Raw genomic sequence first — 19,857 nt, forward strand, 5'->3', positions numbered from 1 at the left:
AGCAGGTTGTACAGTTGCAGTCACACTTCTCTACTTGTGTACTCCAAATTCCTTGAAATAGGGGTTAACATTCCATTAGTTTTACTGATAACGCACTGCACCTGTTAGATGTGTGTGCTTGCTGCACAAGTAGCCTTAAGAACCCTTTGAGATCGAGTTTTCTGCAGCTTTTCTCCATTTAAACAATCGCTGTTCTTTTGGTTCTCTTTTCCAAAATGAACAACTTTACATTTTCCCACATTATATTCCATTTGCCATCGTTTTGTCCACTTAACCTAGCGATAGCTCTTTATAAACTGTTTGCATCCCTTTCGCAACTTGCCATCCCTCCAATTTTTGTGACATCAGCAAATTTGGCTCCAGTACATTCACTCACCCCCGACCCTGCCCCTGAGTCATTTATATGGACTGTAAATAGTTGCGGTTCCACCCTTGATTCCTGTAGAACCCCAGTGGTTACAGCTCAACCTGAAAAAGAACCTCTTATTCCCACTCATTGTTTCCTATCCATTAGCAAATTCTTTATCAATGCCAATATATTACCTCTAATATTGTAGGCTCTTATCTTCAGGCTTAGCCTTTTGTGAGGTACCTTGTTGAATGCCTTAAGAGAGCTGGTTTCACCACCGTAAGGTCTACACAGACAGAGGAGAGTTGGGTGACCACCAGGGACTTGAGGAAGAGTGGGCAGGCAGTGCAGGAGTCCTCTGTGGCCATTCCCCTCTCAAACAGGTATACCGTTTTGGATACAGTTGGAGGGTGGAGGTAATGGCCTCTCAGGGGAAAGTAGCAGCAACAGTCCAATCAGTGGCACCACAGCTGCCACTGTTGTGCAGCAGGGAGGGTCAAACCGTAGGTGAGAAGAAGTGAAAGGGTACAGATGGGCATTCTTATGGCTGTGAGCAAGGCTTTAGGATGGAGTGTTGCCTCTCTGGTGTCAGGGTCAAGGAAATGTCTGGTCGGGCACAGGATATTCTGAGGGGTTACAATAAGCAGCCAGAGGTTGTGACCTGTAGGAATGGAATATCAGATTACTTCTTGCACCACATGCCAGTGAGACTAGCAGTAGGAAGATTGTATAGTTAAATGCGTGGCTAACCCGGCAGGGAGGTTTGCTAGTGCCACTTGAAAGGATTTAAACTAGTGTGGCAAGGGAGTGAGAATCAGAGTAGTAGGTCATCAGGTAAAAGGACTGAGGAGTTGTCCAAGACTAAGGTCAGTAAGGATTAGAGGAAGAACAGTCAAGGAAAGGTTACTGAACATGGCAGGACTGGCAGTCTGAAGTGTACTTGTTTTAATGAGAGGAATACAGCAGGTAAGCAGATGAACTTAGGGCTTGGATTAATTCTTATAACTATGATGTTGTAGCTATTACAGAGACTTGGTAGAGACAGGGACAAGATTGGCAGCTTAACGTTCTGGGATTTAGATGGTTCAGGTGAAATACAGAGGGATGTAAAAGAGATGGGGGAGTTGTGTTGCTGATAAGGGAGAATATCACAGCTGTACTGAGTGAGGACAGCTTGGAGAGTTCATCCAGCAAGGCCAAATGGCTATAAACTCAGGAATACGAAGATTGCAATCACTCTGAAGGGATTGTACTACAGGCTTCCCAACAGCCAGCAAGTGATAAAGGATGTGGACAGATTATGGAAAAACGTAAATCAACTAGGTTGTTGTGGTGGGTTATTTCAAATTCCCCAATATTGACTGGGACTCACTTAGTGCCAGGGGCTTGGATGGAGGGGAAAATTTGTTCGGCATGTCAGGACGGTTTTTTGAAACAATATGTAAATGGTCCAACTAGGGAGGGAGCCATACTAGACATGGTATTGGGGAATGAGCCTGGCCAGATGACTGAAGTTTCAGGGTCTAGGCCTGAAACGTCAGCCTTCCTGCTCCTATGATGCTGCTTGGCCTGCTGTGTTCATCCAGCTCTACACCTTGTTATCTCTTAATGTAGGTTGGGGTGCCTGTTTGAGGGTAATTCCACATCTGGCATGAGGGAATCTTTTAAAGGCCAGTTGATTAGAATTCAGGACCAGCATGTTGCTGTGCAAATGAAGGATAAGGATGGCAAGATTCAGGAACCTTTGATGACAGGAGAAATTGAGAGCTTCATCAAAAACAAAAATGAGGCACACATAAGGTTTAGGAAACTGAAGACAGACAGAGCCCTTGAAGAATAGCAGTAAAGAACTCAAACAAGGAATCAGGAGGGCTAAAAGGGGCCCTGAAATGTCTTTGGCAAACAAGATTAAGGAAAATCCCATGGCATTTTATACATATGTAAGGAGCAAGAGAGTAGCGAGGGAAAGGATAGGTCCACTCAAGAACAAAGGAGGGAATATACACGTGGAGCTGGAGGAAGTGGGGGAGATCCTTAATGAATATTTTTTATTGGACTCGCAAAGGAGAAGGTCATGGAGGTGATGAGGCTTGGGAGATGTATGTTGATATTCTAGGGGAATGTCAAAAAATAAAAATAAAAATATGTTGGGAGTTTTGTAAAGCATTAATATAGACAGGTCCCCAGGATCTGATGGGATCTATCCCAGAATGCTGCGGGAGGTAGGTGAGGAAATTACTGGAGCGTGGTACAAAATCTTTGTATCTTCTTTAGTCACAGGAGAGGACCCAGATGACTGGAAAATAGCCAACGTTGTTCCTTTGTTTTTGAAGGGCAACAGGGATAATCAGAGAAATTACAGCTTATGTCAGTGATAGGGAAATTATTGCAGAAGATGCTTAGGGATAGGATTTACTCACATTTAGAAAAATATGGACTTCGTAGCGATAGGCACATGGTTTTGTGCAGGGAAAGTCGTATCTCATAAACTTGATTGATTTGGAGGAAGTGACAAAGATGATTGATGAGGGCAGGGTGGTAGATGTAACCTAGATGGACTTTGGCAAGGCCTTTTACAAGGTCCCTCATGGTAGGCTGACATAGAAGGTGAAATCACATGGGATCTACAGTGAGCTGGTTTAATCATTGGATATTTTTCAAATTAGAGATCAGTGACCTGTGATGTTCCACAGGGATCAGTGCTGGGACCCCTGTTCTTTGTAATATATATCAATGACTTGGAGGAGAATTGAGGTGGCCTGTTTAGTGAGTGTGCAGGCAACGGAAAAAGTGGGGGAAGTTGTGGATAATGAGAAGGATTGCCAGAGGATACAGCAAGATATAGATAGGCTAGAGACTTGGGCGGAGAAATAGCAGATGGAGTTTAATCTGGACAAATGCAATGTGATGCATTTTGGGAGATTTAATGCAGGAGGAAGTATAGGTTAAATGGCAGAACCCTTAGGAGCAACAACATACAGAGGGATCTAGGTGTACAGGTCTACAGGTCTACAATTCTCTAAAAGTGGCAACACAAGTGGATGAGGTGGTCAAGAAGGCATACGGTATGCTTGTCTTCATCAGTCGGAGCATAAGAGTATAAATATTGGCAGATCATGACGCAGCTGTATAGGACTTTAGTTAGGCCACATTTGTGTCCACTCTGTCGGGCCTTTCAGTACTCTGTAACTTTTAATCAGTTCCCCTCTCATCCTTCTAAACTGTGTCGAGTACAGACCCAGAGTCCTCAATCACTTCTCATGTGACAAGCCTTTATCCCTTGGATTATTCTTGTAAACCTACCCTCAACCTCCTCTAACGCCAGCAAATCTCTCCTTAGATACAGGGCCCAAAACTGCTCACAAATATTCCAAATGAGGTCTGACCAGATCCTTATACAGCCTCAGCAGTACACCGCTGCTTTTGTATTCTAGTCCTCTTGAATGACACTAAAATAGGTGGTATAGTGGACAGCGAGGAAGGTTATCAGAAATTTCAGCAGGATCTTAATCAGCTGGGGAAGTGGGCCGAGAAATGGCAAATGAAGTTTAATGTAGATAAGTGTGAGGTGTTGCATTTTGGAAATTCAAGGTAGCAGTTTCAAGGTGAATGGTAGGGCCTTAAGGAGTGTAGTGGAACAGAGGGACCTTGGACTGCAGGTGCACCATTCTCTGGAAGTGGAGTCACAGGTAAACAGGGCAGTGAAGGTGGTGTTTGGCACATGGCCTTCATCAATCAGGGCATTGAGTACAGAAGTTGGGAAGTTATGATGCAGTTGTACAGGACGTTGGTGAGGCTGCATTTGGAGTATTGTGTTCAGTTTTGGTCACCTTGCTATAGGAAGGATGTTATTAAACTGGAAAGAGTGCTGGAGAAATTTACAAGGATGTTGCCAGGACTCAACGGACTGAGTTATAAGGAGTGGTTGGACAAACTAGGACATTTTTCTTTAGAGTGTAGGAGACTGAGGGGGGATCTTATAGAAATGTATAAGATCATGAGAGGCACGGATAGGGTGAATGCACTCAGTCTTTTTCCCAGGGTTGGGGAATTGAGGACTAGAGGGCATCAGTTTAAGGTAAGGGGAGAAAGAATAAATGAGTACTTGAGGGGCAACTATTTTTCAGAGGGTGATATGCATATGGAATGAGCTGCCAGCAGAAGTGGTTGGGGTGGGTACATTAACAATATTTAAAAGGCATTTGAATGAATACATGGACAGAAAAGGTTTAGAAGGATATGGGCCAAGTGCAGGGAAATAGGGTTAGCGTGGATGGACATTCTGTTCGGCATGGACCCGTTTAGGCAGACGGGCCTATCTCCATGTTGTGGGACCCTGACTCTATGACTCTCAACATGACAGCTAACATTATATTTGCCTTCCTAGCTACCAACTGAATCTGCATGTTAACCTTAAGAGAAGCCTGAACTAGGACCCCCAAGTTCCCTTGTGCTTCAGATTTCCAAAGCCTTTCCCCATTTAGAAAATAGTCCATGCCTCTATTCTGCCTACCAAGGTGCATAACCTCACAATTTCCCACATTGTATTCCATCTGGCACTTTTTTGCCCACTCTCCTAGCCTGTCCAAGTCCTTAATGCAGCTTCCCCGTCTCCTCAACACTACTTGTCCCTCCACCTATCTTTGTGTTATCTGTAAACTTAGTAACAATGCCCTCAGTTCCTTTGTCCAGATTGTTAATGCATAACGTGATTATATGTGGTCCCAACAAAGATCCCTGCAGAACTCCATTAATCACTGGCTGCCATCCTGAAAAGATCATTTTAACCCCACTCTCTGCATTCTGCTAGACAACCAATCCTCTGTCCATGCCAGTACCTGGTCCCCAGAACCACAGGCTGTTATCTTACTTTGTTCAGAAGTTTCGTCACCATGCTAGCTGACATCATCAGTGCAGCCTCCGACGAAGCGATGTTATTCTACTCCGCTTGGAATTTATACCGTCTGGTCTGTTATGGGGAGTACTGTCATTTCTGGTTTTGATTTGTATGGGTTTATATATGGGGTCCAATTCTATATGTTTGTTGATTGAAGTGTTGATGGGGAACCATGCCTCTAGGAATTCCCGTGCATGTCTATGTTTGGCTTGGGCTACTATGGTTACTTTGTCCCAGTTAGTATAGTAACCATCATGATGTTGAGCTTCAACAGTACAATGTAGGAGTCCCAGGAAAGACAGGTGACTGGAAGTTCTGGATTGTGTTTGTGAACTGAAAGGAAAAGTGGCCATCCAATCTGCACTACGTCTCTCCAACATACAGTAATTCCGATGTAAGCGCATGGAAAGGGAAAATTGAATGTTCTTTATCAAAGGAAATAGAATATAAAAATATGGAAATCTTGCTTTTTCTATACAAGACATTTGGCACTATACTGGCATTGGAGGAAGTCCACAGAAGGTTCACTTAGTTGATCCTGGAAATGTGACAGTCTGTCTTATGGGGAGAGGTTGAGTAAGTTGGGCCTATACTTATTGCTATTTAAAGAAATGAGAGGCAACATTGACAGAAGAGATACAGAAAGGTCATTCCCCATTGTGGGAGAGACTAGGGCCAAAGGGCATAACCTCATACTAACGGGCTGCCCATTTAAAATGATGAGCAGGAATTTCTTCTCTCAGAGGACAGTGAATCTGTGGAATTCATTACCTTAGAGGGCGTTAAAGATTGCGTTGTTATATATTCGAGACCGAGATAGACTGATTTTTACTGAGTAATGGAATCAAACGTTATGGAGAAATGGCAGGAAAGTGGAGCTGAGGATTATCAGACCAGATTGCAACGAATGGTGGAGCAGAGTCACTGGGCTAAATGGCTTATTTCTCCCCTACATCTTATGATCTTATGATAAATAGTGAAAGAAGTATAAATGAGATAGGTACAGTGTGGTTCCTGTATCTGTTTTTTTTGCAAAATAACTTTAAAGTATAGGATGTCCTCACTAAAATATGTATTTGTGTTCCTAAGAAGCACAATTTTAAACAATGTTAAGCAAATTAGATTTCACACTAAATACTAAGATGAATGTGTAATTCCGTAGGACCTTCTTCATCAGAAAATATTAAAACATTTTACTCTTTAAATTGAAAGACTTTACATTGCTAAGGCCTGCAGTTCTAAGAAGGCCAATAAGAGGGAAAGTCTGCAGTTCTAGGAGGGTCAACAAGAGCAAAGTTTGCAGTGGCTGGGAGTGTCGGCGAGAGGGAAGGTCTGCAGTGACTAGGAGGGTCATGTGCCTTCATTTCTCTTTTTCTAACTTTAATATCACGACTTAGTTCTACTCTACAGGTACATTCGAACATGAATTGGGTTGCACATTGTTCATCTTGTCTGCAGAGCTCCTTCTTAGATAGCATCTGTCAAATGCAGTTGTTTAAAATTATGCTCTCGAAAGCTTAATGTGCTCGTCTGAAAAGCTGAAAATTGAGCTGTTTGGTACTGACCTCATGGTGAGTCCAGAGAGATTTTCTGTGTGACACAGTGAACAAAGTGATGCCAACCTTTAAATCAAACAAAGATCATGTTATGGTCAACAGCTCTCATAGCACCAATCAGGTCTCAGCATCTTATGACTTCGACAAAGTGATACACACCATACAGCAAAAAAGTGATGATAGCTATATGACTCAAAGAAACAGGCTCTAAAAGAAAAACAATGTTCAAGCATGATAATGTTAAACTGGGCAATGTTAAATGAGGATTACCTGTATAATAAATCACTGCAAGAAATTTATGCGTGAATAATCACTAAAAGCAAGGAAAGGCTCAGGAGAGGTTATTAAAGAACAAGAGGACAGGGAGTATGGAAAGGGTCAGGAATCTAACTTCAGGCACAACAAATAGACAGACAACTATGAGATTGGGGGTGGTGGAAAAGTCAATGCAGGACTGAGGGTGTTGCACTTAAACACGTGCAGTGTATGAAACAAAGTAAATAAGCTTGTAGCACAGATTGAAATTGTTGAGCACGATGTTGCGGGTATCACAGAGATGTGGATGCAAGGGGATCAGTGTTGGGAATTAAGTATCCAAGGACATGCATCCCACTGAAAGGACAGATAGATGAGTGGAGTGGGAAGGGGGTCTTGTTTGTAAGAAATAAAATTAAATCAAGAGCAAAAAGTGATATAGAATCAGATGGTGCAGAATCCGTCTGAGCAGAGTTGAGGAACCAGAAGGGATAAAAGACTCTGATGGGAGTTATATACAGGCCCACTAACAGTAGCCAGGAATGGGGCAGATAATTAATCAGGAGATAGAAAAGGCAAGGAAAGGCACTATTACAGTAATCATGGGGACTTCAATATGCAGTTTGGTAGCGAATCTCAAAAAAAAATAATTCGTGGAATGTCTACAAAAATTCTTTTGGTGGTTTGTGGTAGAGCCCACAAGGAACCAGCCAATTCTAGATTTGGCGATGTCTAATGAGGCAGACTTGGTTAGGGAGCTTAAGGTGAAGGAACCCCCTCGGGGGCAGTGACTGCAACAGAATTCACTCTGCAGTTTGAGAGGGAGAAGCTGAAATCAGATGTAACAGTATTACAGTTGAGTAAAGGTAACTATAAAGATATGAAGCAGGCCAGAACTGGTTGGAAGGGGAGCCTAGCAGGGAATATAGTGGAGCAGCAATGGCAGGAACTTCTGATGGTAATTCAGGAGGCACAGCAGAAATTCATTCTATTCAGAAAGAAACATATTAAGGGGAGAATGAGGCAACCATGTCTGGCAAAGGAAGTCAGGGACAGCATAAAAGCAAAAGAAAACAACATGGTGAAGATTAATGGAAAGCCAGAGGATGGGAAAGTCTTTAAAAATCAGCAGAGGATAATTAAAAAAGCAAAAAGAGAAAAGAAGATGAAATATGAGATAAGCTCGTTAAAAATATAAAAGATGATTGCAAGAGTATTGTTAGAGATCTAAAAGGTCAAAGAGAGGCAAGAATCGACATTGGACAGCTGAAAAATCAATCAGGACAAGTATTAAATGGAAAAAAAGAAATGGCAGAGGAACCGAATATGTACTTTGAATCAGTCTTCACGGTGGAAGACACTAGTAGCATACGAGACATTCAAGAGGATAGGGGGGCAGAGGTGAGGTGGCCATCACTAAGGAGAAATTGTTGGGAAAACTGAAAGGTCTGAAGGTGGATAAGTCATCCAGACCAGATGGACTACACCCCAGAGTTCTGAAGGAGACAGCTGAGGAGATGGGAAATTATAGGCCAGTTAGCCTAACCTCAGTTGTCAGCCAGATTTTAGAGTTCATTATTAAGGATGACACTGCAGAACTCTTGGAAGTGCACAGTAAAATACAGCTGAGTCAGGGCAGCTTCATTAAGGGGAGGTTGTGTCTGACAAATCTGTTAGAGTTCTTTGAAGGCAAAGAAGAGTCAGCGAATGTGATCTATTTGCATTTCCAGAAGGCATTTGAAAAAGTTCCCCACAGAAGGCTGCTAAATAAGAGACCCTGGTGTTAGGGGCAAGGTGCTGGCATGGACAGGTATTCATCTGTCTATGGCTGGCTAACAGAAGGCAGAGACTGGGGATAAATGGGTCTTCTTCAGGCAGCCAGTGACTAGTGAAGTTCTGCAGGGGTCAGTGTTGGGACTGAGGGTATTGTTGCTAGGTTTGCAGATGACACAAAGATAGGTGAAGGACTAGGTAGTGTTGAGAAGGCAGGAAGACTGCAGAAGGACTTGGACGGGCTAGGAGAGTGGGCAAAGTGGGGATGGAATACAATATTGGAAAGGGGGAGGTTATGCACTTTGGTAGGCAGAATAGAGACATTGACTACTTTCTAAATGGGAAAAGGCTTTAGAAATCTGAAGCACAAAGTGACTTAGAAGTCCTAGTTCAGGATTCTCTTAAAGTTAACATATGATTCAGTGTTGGAAGTTAGGACGTCAAAATCAAATTGAGAACTCATTTTGATGGCGGCTAGAATACAACAGCAGAGATGTACTGCACAAGGCTCTGGTCAGACCACCTTTGGAATACTATGAGCAGTTATGGGTCTCGTATCTAAGGAAGGATATGCTGGCCTTGGAGGGAGCCCAAAGGAGGTTCACAACAATGATCCCAGAAATGAAGGGCTTGTCATATCAGGAATGATCCAGGACTCTGGGTCTGTATTCAATGGAATTTAGAAGGACAAGAGGTATCTCATTAACACTTACAGAACACTGAAAGGACTGGATAGAATGAATGTGGAGAAACGTTTCCACTAGTAGGAGAGAATAGGACTTCAGGGTAGAGCTTCAGACTGAAGGGTCGACCCTTTAGATCTGAGATGAGGAGGAATTTCTTCAGCCAGAGTATGGTGAATCTGTGGAACTCAGTGCCTCAAAGGACTGTGGAGGTGAAGTCGAGAGTCTTTAAGACAGGGGCAGATTGGTTCTTGATTAGTAAGGGGTCATAGGTTTCAGGGAGAAGGCAGGAGAATAGGGATGAGAAACATATCAGCCATGATTGAATGTCGGAGTAGATTGGCAGGGCAGCATGGTGGCTCAGTGGTTCACACTGCTGCCTTGGGTTCCAGCCTTGGGTGCCTGCCTGTGTGGAGTCTACACTTTGCTCCATGTCTGCATGGGTTTCTGCTGGGTCCTCCAGTTTCCTCCCATAATCCAAAGATGTTAGGTGGATGGGCCATGCTAAATTGCCCCATAGTTTCCAGGGATGTACAGATTAGTGGGATTAGTCATGGTAATGTGGAATTATGGGGATAAGGCGGGGATGGGTCTGGGGTGAATATTCTTCAGAGGGTTGGTGAATAGCCAAATGGCCTCTTTCCACATTGTAGGGATTCTGTGAATGGCCTAATTCTGCTCCTATATCTTATGTTCTTATAGATCAAGGATGCTAGGCTGAAGCAGTGTCCATTACGTAAATGATTTCAGCTCTGCCAATTAGAGACATGCAAATAGAAAATCAAGCTCTTGTTCAAAAGGGAGAAGAGCAAAGGGAAAAAAAAAAAGAGAATTTACATGGGGGTATTTTCAGCCACCTCTTCATATCAATTACAAATTGTTTCAAAGAGCCCCAAGGGAAAAACATTTACCTACCCCTCTCATTCATCAAGCCTGTCTCTTTCATGACAAAAGGAGAATCTAGACCAGAAACTTCCTTTTCAAACCCCTACATCACAGCCATGTAATCTCCTGGCAGAGAAAAATTTAATCTGGAAAATTCCTTTGACATCCTCAAGTGATCAGAATCATCTCAGGAGATCATATGTACGAAAAAAATGAATTTACTTAAACTCTGGTATTTGTTACTGTTTACATCTCGTCTATGAACAGCATTTTAATTGACGTTATCCTCCAGCGGCATGGCTTACCTTTCTGCAGTGACTGTAGATATAGCCTTCAACATCTACGCTAACCGCACTGGTACATTCATCTAAAATAGCAAATTGTGGTTTGTGGTAGAATAATCGAGCCATCTGCATTTAAGAAGAAATGAATAATAATAACAACAGCAGTGGTTCATGCAAGGTCAGTATTTCTTTCAGAGGATATTCATTTTAATCAAACTAGCCGTTAGCCTGTTCTGGCTTTGTTAAACTACAATGGTACCAATCGCTTGGAAATACAACAATATTGACAAGAAAATGCAGCTAAGTTTTAGACTAATTCAAAAGTTCTGTTAATTGAGATGAACAGGCTTAAACAAATTTTCAACATAAGAAAACAGAAAGAAAAAATATATCAATTGTATCAGGTAAAGTATGTTAATACCAAGAGAATAAAACAGTAAAGAAGCAACTGCCAGAGCTTGATTGGTCAATACAGGGGGGAAAAAAAATGTTTTGCAGCGGTTGTGAAAGGTTTGTTCATTCTTTTATTGTGTGTATTTAGGGCCACACCTGACAGTTTGGGTTCAGTGTAGACTGGTCGAGAAGGCAAAGTCAAGAACTGTCTTCAACCTCAGACTTCTGTAGAACTCTCATTACATAGAACTCTACGTAGTAATCTTAGAGAAACCAAAGTCACAGCTTATTGTTACCTTCCTTCTAATGATCTTTCATCCGACTAACTCCACCCACACTGTGCTATTTGTACCACGTGGGAAGCAGCTCAATGACATCATTGTAATATTGCTCCAGGGTCTTTTCACTCTTAACCAACACCCTTCCACAAGGTTTCTACACCTCATAATCAACATTTTACACATACATTCTCAAATGAGTTGCTTAGGTTACTTATTTTTACAACATTTACTGCATGTCTGTCTATCTCCCATCCCTCCTCAGGTCTTTGATATGATTCATCTGTGCCAATAGGTGGGTAAGGAAAGTCACTGATAGATAGAAGTAAAGTTGACGAGCTTTCTCTTTCTCCCTGCTGGTTTCTGTTAGCTTAGAGAGTTAATCTATCTGGTGTGCTGATCACATTTCCTTAATGAGTAGCATTTGCTGAACCGTTTTGCATTGATATAACTGCAGAAATGTATGGAAAAGTAGGGTTGTTCCTTTGTCTCCATCAGTAGCATTTGGATTGGGTGATGGTGTTATTTCTCCAAGAAAAAAAATCAGTGATGTTATTCATCTATAGGTGGTTGATCCCCATATAATAACACATATTCTATTGAACTGTTGATCTTTTCTTCTAGGTTTGTTCCAAGGCATGAACATACACATTGGCCTGGAAACAATTTCGTTTAATGCTTAGTGTGATCTTCAGACCGTAGCACATTTTTGAGAAGTGACTTCTTTTCTTACAGTTTTGTCTTTGTAATGTGGAGTTTTACAAGCACACCTGCAACTACAGCATTATATAGTATGTGACAACATATATTCTATTTTAAAATGAGATGTCTGTCTCCTCAAATTTAAAGCTCCATCTTGCTGTAAATAATCCACTTTCTGTAGAATGTTCCACGTTAAAATTAACCTTTGCTACATAATGTTTCTAGAAAATCTTTCTAGATTCTGCATCTCTGCTATCTGGACTGCTCATTCAAAAGTTTTTTTTGATTAGAAAAGTTCGGCACTGATTTTGTTGCAAATGAGCTCTTGTTGTATGTTCCCATATTGTAAGGTTCAACAGAGTACATAAAGGTGATGAATGAAGTTATGTACAGACTGTCCTGAGAGTTGGTATCTGTTGAAGCTTGATCTCAGTGTCTTATTTGTTCTCAAAGTGAAACATTGCTCAAAAACTATTCTGAAGTCGTCAAATATAATTTAAGTTTTACTAATCTGCTGTCAACGTATCACATGACCTGATATTTGTCCTATGTATCAAGAGGTGTGATAACCAGTTCTTTATTTGATTAGGTACCCAATGCTGAAGCTGTTCAAAATCTAGGGAATTGTGCTTTCTACAATGCCGATTTTCTTATTTATCAAATGTTGTGATAGCTTGAACTTCACTAATGGAAAACGAGTGAATATTGCTGCAATGGCTGATTGTAGATGAGCACCTCAGGTTTCTTGACTTGGTAGATGACTATATTAGGATTTTGATCATCCTGTATCGTCATTTTGTTGCCTTGTTTTAGTCTTTCTTGATGTAAATGTTGTTATCACACTAGAACTGAAAGTTGTTGAAGCTTCTGCTGGATAAATGCTGTTTTCAACGTAAAAATCAGTTTTTCTTTACTGATATGGCATCTTCATAGAGGTGAATGAAGGATTGCCTATAGACTTGTGGGTAGAAACTTTCTCAAAATGGCTTCAATCAATAGATTGATAGTTATTTTTTAACTGTATCAAAGCTGCCATAACATCGTTCACTCCAATTTTTTTTCTGCATCTGGGTATATTCTCACCAAATTCATCCTAGAGGATCCGATATGCAGCATTTTCATTGCATTCATTTATTAACAATTAAACTTGATAAAACTTTGTGGTTATTGAATAAAATTCTTCACCCAAACTGTCGACATCATGAAAATTCAGTTAAATTCTTCGTTAGTGTTTTCAGATTTTGAATTCCAAATGATTCTTACTCATGACTTTTTTCAATCAATCAATGCTACTGAAGAATTTTTGTAATTTGCTTGTTGATAAACTCATCAACGAATAAGTAGTTTAAAGCTGCCATAATTCTAACTTTGCCTTCCAGCCCAATTTTTCAGGTTTCTCCTCTAAGAAATGGATTGGCTCTGCATCAAGTGTCCAGTAATCAATCAATCAGTCTCCTTTTGCAGGTGCTCAATTCAGGTTTATCCCATTGGTAAAAACCGAAAGAACTGCGGATGCTGTAAATCAGAAACAAAAACAAAATTGCTGGAAAAGCTCAGCTAGTCTGGCAGCATCTGTGAAGGGAAAAACAGAGTTAACGTTTCGGGTCCGGTGACCCTCAGAACTATTCTGAGGAAGGATCACCGGAACCAAAACGTTAACTCTGTTTTTCCCTTCACAGATGCTGCCAGACCTGCTGAGCTTTTCCAGCAACTTTGTTTTTATCCCATTGGTAGCTGATGGGCTTTTCTTATTTTCACTGCTTTTCCTTTTACTGTTAGTTTTTCCTATTACTGGCTATAAAAAGCTTTCATTGATTTACAGTTGTCTTGGTGATTTATGAGCAGAAATTTCCTATTCAGAGATTCTTCTTGCACAGGAACCATTCAGCACAGTTGTTCTTCTGCTGCTAGCTGGACTTAAATCGGTACTGATGAATTTTTGGAAAGAAGTGATTTTCTGAGTTATTCTCCAGACGATTTCAGGTCCATTTCTCGACCTTCACTACTGCTAAGATTTTTTTTAGGTGGTGGATTCGACGGCTACTACCACATTTAGTCACACACTTTTAGGGTTCCATTTCAGAGTTTGGGTTCAAGGCAGACTGGTCAGTAAAAGACAAGGTTGAGAAATGTTTTCAAACCTTTGCCTTTGTAAAACTCTAGTTATTGCATGTTAATATTACATCCAACTATGCATGGCAATCTGAGAGATATCAAGTTCAGAGCTTATTGTTAAGACACATCTATTTTCCAACGTTCTTCCATCTTCAGTTTATCTAACACCTTCCACTCTGTGTTATTTATCCCCTGCGATAAGCAATGGGACATCGCACATTTATTTCATGGTCCTACAGCCCTTACACTACAATTAATACAGCAACAAATGCAAAACTACGCAGGAGCTGCTTTCCTTGTAGTCCACCAATTGGGCTCACACTTTCTTCAAACGAAACTAAAGATCTGCAGATGAAACCAAAAAAAAACAAAAATCAGGAATTGCTGGAAAAGCTCAGCATGTCTGGCAGCATCTGTGAACAGAAAGCAGAGTTAAAGTTGCATATCCAGTGACCCTTCTTCAGAAGAGAAGAGACCCACAGATGCTGAATTTTTCCAAAAAAAAATCTGATTTTGTTCACTCTTTCTTCAAAAACAAGCCTTTCCATTTCCCTACTCCTCTCCAACAAATGGACTGACTGGAAAGTAGCTTTTACCTTTGTAGACTTAATGCTGGCAGGATTCTTAACAGCAATGTAAAAAATGGCTCTACATTTCGTGGGATATTTATTTGAAGTTTGCTTGAAAATATGTTTGCATTCTTTCATCTTATCCACCCATCCTAGGTGTAAAAGATTCTCACAAAGCTACAAAAATAGTTATTTTGAATTTAGACTCTAGCCTTTGTAATAGAAAATCAATAAATGTGTGAAGGTTATACAGTGCTGTATGAAGTTCTCATGAATATGATGGAAGGATTTCATATTTCATCCTCGTATCAAATATGAAGCACACAAGTTTAAAGCTTTTGAAAATATGTAAGTGAGACATACAGCCATTCGTTGTTTCTCCCCTCCACTGAGTACATCCATCCAGTCCTGAATGCAATCCCAGCCTCCCTCACGCTCCAGAATATGACCAAGCTGGACGTTGTCGAGATACTCTTTCAGTACCTGGTGACAAATAACATCAGTAAGTGGAATGGACTGTTTGTTAAAATGTTTCATGAGTAACAAAGCATGGGAGACTTGGAAATTACATTTTAAAAAGTTACTAAAGAGAGTTTAAATTTTCAATCCATTTTGAGTATAGTTCTTTTTGTTCAAGTAGCAAAATACATTTTATGGCAACTTGAGGGACACTGGATAGTCAAAAAAATCATTTTTATTATCGCATTTTTCAGATAGGATATGGTGTAATTAAGAAATTTCAGCACCAAAAGATGCTGTCAAATTCATCATGCCTCTGATAGTGATAAATTTTATAACAGAACTAACTATATCATTTATAGCAAAATAAAACTGCAGATGCTGAAAATCAGAAACAAAAACAAAATGTTGGAAAAATTCAGCATTGTCTGGCAGCATCTGTGGATAGAAAGCAGAGTTAACATTTCACGTTCAGTGACCTTTCCTCAGAACTGTTCTGAACAAAACTGCTGAGTTTTCCAGCATTTTCTGTTTTTGATACTAATTATAGTTCCCTGTAATCTTCAAGATGTATAAATGTGCTTATTTAAGATATCACATCCAATTCTACAAGGGTGACTTCAACACACCTCAAGTTGGTGTTTGTGATATACCAAATATGAGTTAGAAATTCAGCTCATGAGTCAAAATAAGTCTCTGAGGTTGTCACAGCTGACTTAACCAAGGTCAGTGGCCAGGAGGGGATAAGTATGTAACACAGGCCACCATTTCATTGCAGTAGTGAGGAAATTCTACATTAAATTGTAACAAATAGTGTGGACGGAGTGCATGCAGGGTTAAGGATAAGGTGGATAACAGCCAAGAAATGAAGATGAAATGATGCAGAGTTTTATGGAATTTGAGAGTGGGGAGACGATTTATTGAATGGTTACCACACAGAAGGATACCATTCAACTGCTCTGAAGGAGCAATTCACAGAGAGCCACTCTCCTGACTCATCTCTGTAGCCCTGCAATTTTTCCTTTTCAGATACGATTTAATTCCCAAGTTCCAATTCATCTGGTCTCCACCATATGCTTTGACAGTGCATTCTAAATCCCTTTAACTCACTGTGAATAAAGCTTTTCCTTGTGTCACATTGCTTCTTTTCTCAATTATTTTAAATCTTTGTCCTCTGGTTCTAGATCTTTCCACTAATGGAAACAATTTTCCACTACCTGTTTTGCTCAGACCCTTCAAAAGAACATAAATAGGAGCAGGAGTACACAATTCAGCCCTTCAAGTCTGGTCTAGCACTTAACACAATCATGGCTGATCTCATCTCAGCCTCAACTTCATTTTCCTGTCCATTCTCCATACCCTTTAACACATTATTAATTAAAAATGTATCTCTCTGCTTCTTAAATTTACTCACTGTCCCAGCATCCACCACACTCAGAGGTAGCGAACTCTGCAGATTCATGACCTTTTGCGAGAAGTAATTTCTCTTCATCTCTATTTTAAATCTGCCTTGAGGTCTCAATTTTGAATTGAATAACTTCAGAAACTGACGACATTCTGACTATTCTCCATGTTTCTTGCACCCCAAGTCTAAGGAAAATTATAGCTTACGGCGTAACAATTTCTACTTTCACTTCCATTAGTATCTGTGGATGCAGCTGATTTGATCCTGGTGCCTTATCAATTTTAAGTACATTACTTCCTCCTTGTCAATTATAACATCTTCAGGGGTCTGAACTGCCTCCTTATTCAGGGTTACATGGGAAAAATCTTGTTCCCGAGTATGCCTCCCATCTCCAGGCATATATCTCCTTTATTTACTTTTATATGCCTACAGAAGGTTTACGAATTCCTTTATGTTAACTGCCTGTCCCTTCTCACATTCTGTCCTTGCTTCCCTTATTTATCTTTTCAATACCTCTCTGAATGTTCTAAATTAGATTTGTCCTCAATTAACTACATCTGTCATGAACACACTTTTCTCCTCTGTCATAATCTCTATCTCTTTTGTCATTCAGGGAGTTCTAGATTTATACAAATCCATTTTTCCCCTTGATGGGAACACACACCAATCTTATTCAAACTACCTTTTCTTCAAAGATGGCCTCTCAGGTTTGCCTATTAAGGTTGGGATAAGATTAAGAGGGTAGTAGGAAAGTGAATGGGTAGTCAGAATATGCTGAGATGGGACATAATGGAGGCGAGAAAGCATGAGCAGGGAAGAGATTGGCAGAAAATCACTGGAAAAACCATATTTTCCTCACAATTACCAGGTTAAAAGCTGATTGTGTGCCATGCCATCCACCTTTTCCTGACCATAAAGAAAGTCAATAAAAAGCAAACAAGGACAGAGGGAGAAGAAAAAGACAAAAGAGAGATCTTGTGATGGAAGCAACAGAGGGACACAATAGCACAAAAGTCACTGACATTCTTTGATCTTCCATGCGGGGCATAGAAACAGGCCTAGCCAGTCCACACCAACCCTCTGAAGAGCATTCCACCCAGCCCCATCCATCTACCTCTTCCCTGTAATCCTTAAGTTCCCATGGCTAACACACCCAATCCACAGATCCCTGAAAACATGGCCAATCCACCTAATCTGCAAATCTTTGGATTAAACTGGAGTACCGGGAGGAAGCCCACACAGACATAGGGAAAATGTGCAAACTCCACACAGAGAGTTGCCAGAGGGTGGAATCGAACCCGGGTCCCTGGCACTATGAGGCAGCAGTACTAACCACTGAGCCACCGTGCCGCCCACATTGACCAATGTTCTGTAAATACTGTTGGTGAAATGCAGCAACTAATCCAATAAATGAAAACCGAAAGAACCGTGGATGCTGTAAATCAGGAACAAAAACAAAGTTACTGGAAAAGCTCAGCAGGTCTAGTAGCATATATGAAGGGAAAAACAGAGTTAACGTTTCGGGTCCAGTGACTCTTCTTCAGAGCTTTTCCAGCAACTTTGTTAATCCAATAAATAGTTTCGGAGCAGAGAGGAGTGATACAAGATGTAAGGGAATTTGAGATAATGATGACTGCAATGGCATAAAAATCAGAGCTTTAACTGAGTCCTTGCAATGAGAGCTCCAAATTAACTAATTTCACAACTGATCCCATATTTTTCATAATTTTTCCTCATCACCCACTTCATTTCAATATTGCTGTTGTTGTGTCACCACATTCTTACCAGACCATAGGGTTGTTCTCTCATTAGACAGAGATTACTGGTGATGATTTACCCTCAGGGCCATCATACCTCAGGCGAGGGGATAGGCTGAAACAGAGTCCTTCATGGTAACCTCAGCCAGTGATGGGAATTGAACCCACTCTGTTGGCATGACACTGCTCCATAAACCAACTGTCCAGCCAATCGAGCTAAACCAACCTCTATTCCAACATTGGCACTTGCTGCACCCAGGAATGGCTAACAAGCCATATGAGGTTCTAAGCATAAAGTGGATACCTAACTTGACAGAACAATATGTTATACCTGATCAGATATTCCTTTCTGCCTTTGATCTTCCAGTGCATCTGGGTAGATCACCTGATCCCTCAGAGTTCCTAAGGTCATGTATGGTCGCTGTAAGACAATAAAAATATGTTGCTTTCATTTAAGAATTTTAAAAGAAGTCACGGATTTTGGAAACCCAAGTTTTGAAGCAACACAGGATTCAAAGTCAATTTAGAACATAATCTGCTTTTCAAATTTTATATTGAATAGCTGCACACACAGAAACACCCAAAATAAAATCTCAGGTACTTATCACCTGTGTCTCCTATTCTAGGCGAGAGTCAAATCAGATATTAAGTGATAGGTCCTACCTGGGACTCATACGTCTTATAAACTTTTAAGAAATATTTAAAATTTTAGGTTTTTCAAAGAGAATCAACATGCTTAGTCTCTTTTTGTGCAAGTTTAAAATTATATGATTTATTATAATGTGAATAAGTTATTCACAAACCTCAGACAGACCTGTTCCAGAACTAGGGTTACCAGCTCTCGTTGAATGTATTCTGGGAAGTTGCATTATATGGCTTTCTACCTCCGAGTTCCTTGCCAATACTCCCATTAATGAGTGCCTGACACGACTATGGACTAATTCAAAAGGTGAGCCGATTCTTTTGTTACCCTGACTGGCGAATTCTTAACAGGTAGAAGTTTTAATTCTATCTTCTAACTGTCCAGTTTTCCATCACTGGCATTATTTTCCCACCAATGGGTTTTCACTAGTGTTTGGTGATTAAATTTTTAATTGTTAGTAAATTCAGGTCAATCCCAGGATGGTGGGTTACTCTAATCAAATCCCCAATCTGTTCTGGCTCCAATGGAAATTACTCAAGGTGCTTATAGATATCCTTGGTGGTAGGGAATCTAAAGGTCAAATATGGACTGAGAGATTAAAACAGACTTTTGAAAATAAATCACCAAGTTTTTAAGTGCATGGGATTAGGTGCACTTCTCTTTAGATTTTAGGATAATCTTAGTCGGGTGTCCCTATTTTTGCAGGGATTTCTTGTAGTAAACTGCCAGTGGGATTTCAAGTTGACCACAATTCAGTTTTAGCATATGGACAGATTAATTTGGAAACCATGAAGTTAGAGTCTGTCACTGAAAGAACTGCGGATGCTGTAAATCAGGAACAAAATAAACCCTGA

At 40.6% G+C, this 19,857-nt stretch overlaps 1 protein-coding gene across 1 annotated transcript in view; it reads right to left on the bottom strand.

The window, feature by feature from the left end:
* The window catches only part of abcd3a (ATP-binding cassette, sub-family D (ALD), member 3a), a 90,339-nt gene that overhangs the window by 3,387 nt on the left and 67,095 nt on the right, over positions 1-19,857 (bottom strand). The window contains exons 8-11 of the mRNA XM_048601541.1: positions 18,692-18,805; positions 15,103-15,222; positions 10,704-10,808; positions 6,812-6,868 (exon numbers count right to left, since the gene is read on the bottom strand). Of these exons, the coding sequence (XP_048457498.1) occupies positions 6,812-6,868; positions 10,704-10,808; positions 15,103-15,222; positions 18,692-18,805 (396 nt within the window). The remainder of the gene's footprint in view (positions 1-6,811; positions 6,869-10,703; positions 10,809-15,102; positions 15,223-18,691; positions 18,806-19,857) is intronic.

The sequence above is a fragment of the Rhincodon typus genome, chromosome 10 (assembly GCF_021869965.1).
Source record: "Rhincodon typus isolate 14 chromosome 10, sRhiTyp1.1, whole genome shotgun sequence".
Lineage (NCBI taxonomy): Eukaryota > Metazoa > Chordata > Chondrichthyes > Orectolobiformes > Rhincodontidae > Rhincodon > Rhincodon typus.